At 36.1% G+C, this 9,283-nt stretch overlaps 1 protein-coding gene across 1 annotated transcript; it reads left to right on the top strand.

Annotated features, from left to right (window-relative positions):
• Positions 1-275: 275 nt before the first annotated feature.
• LOC137925967 (uncharacterized) lies at positions 276-3,742 on the top strand. Its single transcript, XM_068769470.1, has 4 exons — positions 276-401; positions 477-1,177; positions 1,547-1,895; positions 3,674-3,742. The coding sequence occupies exons 1-4, from the start codon at positions 276-278 to the stop codon at positions 3,740-3,742; spliced, it is 1,245 nt and encodes a 414-aa protein (XP_068625571.1).
• The last annotated feature ends 5,541 nt before the right edge of the window (positions 3,743-9,283 follow it).

The raw sequence follows: 9,283 nt of genomic DNA, 5'->3' as shown, positions 1-9,283 counted from the left end.
AGAAAAGAGGTTATATACGCTTAATTTTATTAAGGTCACATGAATAATAAAATTAAAGCAAGGATTGAAAACACCTGTTTGCTCAGAATTTCAGCACACAATTGAAATAATGTCAATACGCATAAATTAATTATTATATGTATATACGATTGACTTTGAACTGATGGAAATACTGGCAAAAAATTAACATCCATTGCCATTATTAAAACTATAGCAACGATTGCTAACGACGTATTATCGACAAAACAAGTTAATTCCAATAACATATCGGCAATATGTGCGATAATTCAAACTTATCGTTGGCTTTTAATCTTTATGAAGAAGAGGGAAATGAAGATACCACATTAGATCTTTCTTGTCAAGAGCTAGAAATTTTACCAAAACTTAATTACTCGCTTTGTGTAAATTTCTTTTAGTAAAAAATATTAGTTTAAGCAATAAACTATCATTAGTTATTGTATTTTTTCACATTTTAGGTATTATATCTTCAAAATAACAAAATTCAAACCCTTTCGGACGATTTCTTTGAGAGTTTACCATATCTAATGTGGTTAGACCTAAGAGACAATCGGCTAAACGAAATACCGAAATCTATTAAAAATCACCAGAGCCTAACCCATTTGCTGCTTCAAAACAACAATTTGTCTTCACTCCCTAATGAGCTGGGAACCGTAATGTGTTTGAAGGTACTTCAAGTGAGTGGAAATCTCTTAAGTTACCCTCCAAAAGATATCATTAACGGTGGAATAAAAGAAATTGTGACGTTTTTACATAAAAAGTTCATTGAGGAAATGCTACAATCAAGTTCGGCGTCCGAAGATAACTCTTGTGGAGATTCAAATGTTCTATTAGACTCTGACCTTAGAAGCTATAATTCAATTTTGGATGGAAAACTAATGGTACCGAAAAATTTTTCTGTACAACTAAGTGAACGTGATGCGAATGAAGCCGATGACGAATGTTATTCTAAAATTAAAGGAAAATGTCCAAAGCTAGCTTCTAGCAGAAAGAATACATTTTCAACCAACTCACAAAGCTCTAAATACGTAAAACCTATCATTACTTGCGGTAAAGATAAACGAGACGAAAAAATAAAACAAAGTTTCATGAACGACATGGCTTTGAAGAAGAAAAGGGATTTACTAGCGACTAGAGAAAAGATTTTGCAGAATAAAAAGTAAGATTATTATTTTGAATGGCAGTAGTCGAAGCACGTCGCTTGTACAAACGTTGGCTGTTGGGGCCTAAAGGGCTAGTAGACGCGGCATGAACAGGTCCCTTACTAGGTAGATCAAGGATATGGTCAAGACCGCAGTCGCTGAATGAGGGCAGCGTAAGATCGGTCATTGTGATGAACTTAGAGGAGGCCTAGCAGAGAATGTCTACTACATTTAATATCTAGGGTTCCGTACGGAACAATCATGCGGTCTATTTCACACAATAGTCTAGACGGTGTATGATAGAGAACCTTTCACTTTTTTAAATTTTTTATTTTATTAAATCACTGTTAGTAAAAATTTAACGCTAGTCTACATATTTGTTATAGGAATATAGAGGCGTTAAAAAACTTTCGTAGAAACTACAGGGCGAAACAAATGTCAATGAAGAATGGAAATAACACTCAAATGCGTAACGCAAACGATTATCCATACGACACCAGCCCAGAATACATGACCTTTTTGACCAGGGAGGACATAGAGAAAGATCTACCGGATAAATATAAAAAAAGGCTTTGGCGACGACCAAAACCGACGGTACCTAGAAAGAATAACGGTGATATACATTTGGCGCTGAAAATAAAACAACTGTTCGAGAATTTGGAAGCAATTGATTTGAACAAAGGTGAAATGACGCCGAGGACTGAGCAGAAAATTCTTTTGAATGAGATACAGAAGGTAAATTTGTTGCAATGCTTAGATTGTTTTACAAAAACAGAGTATAAATATTAAGATAAAGTAAAATGGCCGTTGGGGCCGGGAGGCTCTCGAGTGGCGACTACGAGTCGGTAGGCGCGGCATGGGAGGACTTCCACTAGATGGACCGATATAGTTAAGGTCGAAGAAAGGGACTAATATATATCTACTTCTGCTATGCAGCAGTAGTCGTGCAATGAAGTGCACCTCTCGCCTGCCCGCTGATAAATGCGCGAGCGGCAAACAATGCGAAACACAACTACCACTGTTAATTCATACATGTTTCACCCCTCCACAGGGCATCCTCAGGATCATGTTAAATGTAGTTACAGATAATATTAACATCCGTTCCAGCACAGTCACCAATGCGGCTGGTTTGGTTATGCGTAAGGCTCAGAAGGTCTGGCTAGATACGTATAGAGTAGATTAACGATAATAGTTGTGTATCAGCGGGCTGGCGGGCAGTGCACTTCATTGCACGACTACTGCTACATAGCGGAAGTAGCTATATATTAGTCCCTTTCTTGGTTAGGATAGTCTTGCTCGCGGTAATGCCTGATTCTATTAGATAGTTAAGGTCGCCGGAAGTTGCTGGATGCGGGCAGCGCAGAACCGGTCAACGTGGCAATCTTTAGGGGGGGGGGGGGGGGGTGTTATGGATTGGCAAGTCGAAGTGGCAGTGTAGAGTCCAAATAGCGCGCAGAACAAATAGTCACTGGACTTTCAAAGTTCTGAAGTGGAGACCTCGCACCGATAAGTGTAACGTAAGGCACTTATAAGGACAAACGACCTTGTTATATCTTCGATGGACTGCACTGTTAAAAATCTGTGAAAGACAAGTATATCCGGCTGTAGACGTCCAGCGGCCTCATGAATGATGGTGATGAGATGGTTGAGTGTTTTATCTATTATTCTAATTAACGTTTTTAAAACACAGCCCGAGTATGAAACGATCTGCTGGCTTCCTTATTTCCTGAGAATTATAACCCAGATCTCTTCAGGGTGAATAGGCACATACTGAATCTGTGTGTTTACACCATGTCCTCTCTCCTTGGCGGCTTGAAAAAACTTTTTAAAGTAAAAATCGTGTTAATACTGAATTCAGTTTTTGTAGGTCGCTAAGAGCTCACTTACCAAAAAAAAACATCTAAATATTATCTAAAATATATGGTCAAGTTGTCCCCGCTGACAAAAGAACATCAGTATTGCTATGGAATTAAAATAAGGAAGGCTTGGCTAATTTTCTTGTATGGAGATTAGTAAGCCAAATATCAAATAAAATGTTTCATTATTTCGATTGCAATTACTGATAATATCCTATGCGGTTCTTTTTACATTTAGTGCTCGAAACGGTTGGTCCGCGAAAAATGTTTACAATCCTGACAAAAGATTTAGTATTTTTTTTTAAACAGATTAGTAAAATAGTTGTTACTATTTTTTATTGTTACTTTAAACCAAATTTAACCGCGTTAACGTTGATCAGATAAATTCTCATTTACATCTCAAAATTACGTTTTGTATTCATTCACGACTCGTTACCGTAGACTACATGTTTTATTATAATTTAAGAAAAAAATTAATAGAAAATGCGTGAATACCAAGTTACCTTAAAAAAACATTTCACCGTTATTTTTGGGACATATTTTTGTACCACTTGAGAGCGATAAATATAAACTTGTACTGTTTATATTATATTATTGATATCCATTCTTTTTTTTACAAGTTTAGTCAATATTTTAACACCCGCATGTACTTTTCAGATATCTGAAATAAAACAAAAACTGATGGAGTTATCTGCGACCAATTCAAAAGCAGTGACTGGCGAGTGATTTTTTTTATATTTTTAATTTATTACCAATGCTTATTGTGTGCTAAAAGTTGTTCAAATAAGAAAATAAAAATAATTTGTGAACTCAAATATGGATTATTTAAATATAACCCAGTAATTAATTTAGGCGCTGGAAGCCCACCACAGAACTGTCACTTGTGATCGTAGCTCTTGGAGTTGATTCCCAGGATACAATTTTACATAATTTACACTTTGTGCATTAATTATACAGGATTGCACTGCTCATATGCAAGTTTCCAAAGAATAGAGAGCAGCGTCCTGTACTTACCATAAAAAAATTGCGATCGCCAATCCGCTTGTTAAACGTGGCGATTATAGTATTTTCTTCCATAGATATCTTCGAGGGCAACCTTTGTGGTTGTCATAGGCAGAAATAACGACGAATAAACTCGATTCTTTTTCACTAATAGATCTTTCAAGTATTTTTTCTACTTTTGCAGTATTGATGATCTGCAAAATCTGTGCAGTTGATGTATTTGAAATTTTAGAGCAGAGATTTATTAATATCGGTGAAAAATTTCGTTTAAATAAGGAATTACAGTACACAGAACGTACGAACTTACCGATAAAGCCTAGCAGATTGGGAAGTTGAAGTGGGTAGTTCGAATACCGCGCAGAACATAAGCCACTGGGGTATTTACATGCCAACTCACATGGTAAATAACATTAATGCTGTTGAAATACACCGGATATAGGACGCTTCCACTCGGCCCTATTATTTATCTATTAAGTCTATGTGTAGCAGTAAACGACTAAAGGCATAATGATTATAAATAATACACAGTAAAACACATTCTTCTATCACTTTATTTTGAAATAAAAAAATTAATTGATCCATACCGCCTATCACAATGAATAGAAAGACGTGGAGATTTCAAACCAACTGTTATTAAAATTTATTGGTTGGAATACATTATTGTGCAATTTGTTTTTCATGGCCGCCGTTATTGGGAGCCTCTCATACATCCCGTCTTGGTTACAAAGGGATATTATTTTAAAAAATAATTTTAAATTCATATCATCTTTTGTTCTTTCAACATGTTCCACAAATTTTTCTTTTATTCGTCACATAATCTATCATTCCTCTCCAATTTAAGTTTCGTTCTTTACATCGCCTTCCTTCCGTGCAATATGTTGAGAAGTGTGAGACGTAACTTCTAAGAACTTCATGGATTCACCATGCGAGTGCCGGGTCTATCAAGCGGCTCGGGGCTAACGACTTGCGTACCAATTTTAAGAAGGCTTCCTTGCGATGACCTGACTTCCTACCTAACCAAATTTTCAATTATTCTATTAACGTGCTTTGGAAATCCGTTCTAGAAATGAGCTAATATAGACATGTCTAAATCCTACAGCCGCATGTTCTTACAGTACTGCAAAAAGTAAATAATAAGAGAAAAGTACGAGTAAAGAGTAAATATGCAACTGGAGGAAGCTGGTATATAGTTAATAGTAATAATAATAAATAAAGTTATATATTAAAAGAAAAATATAAATGTAATATTGTAAGAAATGTGACAAAGGATTGCAGGCTATTCAAGAACGGGTATTTAAATGGAACTCTTGCTCTAGAATGAGAGGTAATTTGAAGAAGGAAGAAGACAGAAAATGTGCAGGAAGAGAATGGAAAATAAAATGAAAATTTTATAGGAGGAACGACACGCCACAAAAACAGCAGATTATAGAAATTTCGCTGTAAAACCCTTCGCTCCTACCTCCACCGCATATTCACTAGACATTTATTTCATGTTTGTACGGCCAACATTACGTCATCGACATAGAACTATAATTCTTTATTTAAATCGGCATTATTTATTTATTATATTAACGTCGGTATAAATACGGGCGTAATTAGAATGAATATACACACTTCTACTTCGGACTTCGTGTTGTTACTACCTCAAGACTTATCGGTTTCAGAAAGAATCACACATCGGATGCGCCGTTGACGATGACTTAATGTTGCCCTCACAAGTTATTTCTTTGTCTAGATCGTAGTACTTATGTAACTTGTTTATTCAGGTTGTGTAGAACTACAGTGTTATTGAAAATAGGAATAAGCCGAGAAGGATTCTGTTGTTTCTCATACGTCTCCATCATAAGTTCCCTATAAAGAACTGCTTTCAGAACAGACAACAGTAAGCATTATTAATATTATATATAGGTTTCAATGATCTAGAAAATAAGTTTCTTTTAGAGTACCATTTGTTCACTTTATAGTTTCCGTTGGACTTGAAATATATAAAGACACGCGCCTTTACATCCATTGTGAAACAGCCATTTGTTATAACGTTAGGGATATGCAGTGCCGGATTTACGAATCTACCGCCCAAGGGCACAAAGCATTTCGCCGCTTCCATTTAAAAATGAATATCTTTTACTCAATTCAAAACCATTTAGCTTATAAACATTAACAAACTTCTCTTGGAACTATACTGTTTTATTTCGTGTGTAAATCTGCGTTAAGACAAGAATTCTTCAAAGACGCTCTTGATTGTTTAGCGAAATTTTAATTTTTTTTTGGCCTTCAATATTTGTCCATGTCTAAATCCGGCCTTGGCGATATGTGGTAATAATACATGGCTTTCAGCCGGCTCGAGTTTTGTCGAAATCGGAAAATTGGTAGGTAAGGCGGTAAGGGTTTATTGTTCTTACGAACTAGATAAACAAATCTCCAAAATTTTTAAGTATCCGCGTGTATATCAGAAGGTTGCGTCTTCAAATCACTTCCGGATCACCACATTTGGTGCTCCGTCACCACTTTGGTTACCCTTACCATCAGAGCCGGATTTTAGAATGTGCGCTCCATGGGCACAAATCATTACACCACTCCCATTTAAAACCATTTAGCAAGGAATATTTTTACCAAAAAAATCATTTTTTTTTAAATTGAATCCTTTAAAACGCTCTAGGGTTCTATAGCAAAATTTTAATAGGCCTTCAAACTTTTCCGGCCCGGGCCCATGTGTTCCACACTTAAATCCGACTCGGCTTCCTGCATATCCACACAAGCTACAAACTCAAACACCCACACTTACATACACAACTAGTGATGTAAAAAAGTTATACTCTTAGAGATACAATCATTATAACTTATACTAAAAATATTTTCAAATCACAAAATAATAGGACATCCTTAAATAATATTAGAAGCTATACGCTCCGTGGGTTAAAATAATAATTATTTGTATTAAAATAATAAAATTTCAATGTTTTACAATTTACACCAATAATCAATTTGAATTGTCAAATACCTTATAAATTCTTTATGTCTATTTACCTATAGATAATGGCTAGTGTCGAAGCTATCGTTCTACATATGGAAATACAACTAAGGCTGTGTCTACATGAGCGTTTTCGATACGCCATTAAAAAATCAGATGGGAAATGTTACTTAGATTATTTTAGCTTTGTAGGAAGATTCTCGTATAACGCGGTCATGTGACCTATACGGGGTCACATGACCGCCTAATTTTTCTCATGATTTTTGTAAATAAATTATGGATTTCTTCGTCATTTTAAGTTCATATTATTGGTCTTTCGACAGTAAGTCTGATAAATAGTGTGCCAGTGGTATTTATAACATCAATACCATCCGTTGGAATGCGATAACTGTCCGCTTCGCGCTCACGATCTTTCAGATTCAGCATCACGATTAATCAATTGTATTTATGTGTGCCTATAACTGGTCACTGTGAACACGACTTTAGAAATTAGAATGATTTAGTGCGTTCTTACACATGAACGAATTATAATCTCTAGAATTTCCTCAGGAACCTCGACACTATCCGGTTTCTACAGTCAGTCTGTGTTCAATTCCATATTTGAATTGACGGTGAGATTTTATAAATAAATAGAGAGATCTTCTCTATTAAACGTTACTTTTTTTAATTAAAATGTTCCGCCTTCTACATTGCGGGGATTACCCAGGTTATATGTAATGTTTCAACAGTGTTCATCAAAAATTAAACTTTTTTTTAGTATACGAGGGCCAAACTGAAAGTTTTTAGAACTGGCAACTTAAAAGCATTATATTAAAAAAATAAGTTTAAATTTTGAAAATAGAACTCTTTACCAATAATATTGAGTATACATTTCATTTATTTGTCATTTGTTTTACGATTTGGCGGCAAATTGAAAATTGTCTGTGCACGTCAGAATGAATTTAAGCCGAGAAAATTTTCGTGCAATGATTTTTTATGACTTTCGATGTCATATAAGTCAACAAGAAAGTTATGATAGACTTCGATTGGCTTTTCACGATGAAGCCCCATCTCGTGCCACAGTTTACAACTGGTTTAATGAATTCAAACGTGGTCGAACTAATCTCACCGATGATTTGCGTGAGGGACGGCCTTCTACAGCGACAACTGAAGACAATATCAGTGTTGTGCGGCGTATGATAGAGACTGACAGAAGAGTGACCTATCAGCAGATTCGGACAAGTCTAGGCATAGGTATGAGTCAAGTGCACAAAATCTTCCATGAACATTTAGCGGTCAGGAAGCTTTGTGCCCGCTGGATACCGCATAATTTGACCGAGGCTCAAACACTCCGCCGTGTTGATTGGTGCCGAGAAATGATCCAAAAATTTAACGGAGGTGATTCAAATGCTGTGTTCGACATACTAACGGGTGACGAAAGCTGGATTTACTGTTATGATCCGGAAACCAAAAGACAGTCTGCTCAGTGAGTGTTTCCTTCCGAAGAGTTGCCAACTAAAGTGAAGAGAGGTCGAAGTGTTGGAAAAAAGATGGTGGCCTCGTTCTTCGGAAAGACAGGTCATTACGCAACAGTTGTCTTAGAGGATCAGAAAACGGTTAATGCAGAGTGGTACACTAACAACTGTTTGCCATTTGTCTTGGAAAAAGTTCGAGAGAAACGACCTCGCAGCAGGATCCTCCTTCATCACGACAATGCCTCGTCGCACACCGCCAGGCAAACGATCGACTATTTGGCGACCTCAGACGTGGAATTACTGGGTCACCCGCCGTATAGCCCCGACCACGCACCCTGCGATTTTTATTTATTCCCGAAAATAAAAGAAAAACTTCGAGGAAAACATTTTATGGACGCCGAAGAAGCAGTGGCTGCGTTTCAAAACGCCGTCGAAGAGACCCCTAAGGCCGAGTGGGCAAGGTGCTTTTCTCAATGGTTCCATCGAATGCAGCGATGTATTGATGTAAATGGACGCTATTTTGAAAAGTTATAATAAAACTAATAACTTGCTAGAATGCTTAGTTTTTGATTTTCTAAGAACTTTCAGTTTGACCCTCGTATTTGCGTGCCTTGGATATACGTCTTTTAAATAGCAATTGTGTTTTTTTTTCTTTGAAATCATTTTTCTCTGAAATCATTTCTCATCCATGATAATTAAAATGATAAATCTATTTCGCTACTAAAAATATATTTTATATAAATTAAATAATGCATGTAAACGCAAAAGTTAAATCATTGGACCGGGATCTGTATGAGTCAATGAAAAATTAAAATAAAAATAACCAATTTATCAAAAATGTAT

Source organism: Battus philenor, unplaced genomic scaffold, assembly GCF_028537555.1.
Source record: "Battus philenor isolate CCGP_79_NKW_IND1 unplaced genomic scaffold, ilBatPhil1.0.hap1 SCAF_28, whole genome shotgun sequence".
In the NCBI taxonomy this organism is placed as follows: Eukaryota; Metazoa; Arthropoda; class Insecta; order Lepidoptera; family Papilionidae; genus Battus; species Battus philenor.
This window is presented reverse-complemented; position numbering and strand designations above follow the sequence as displayed.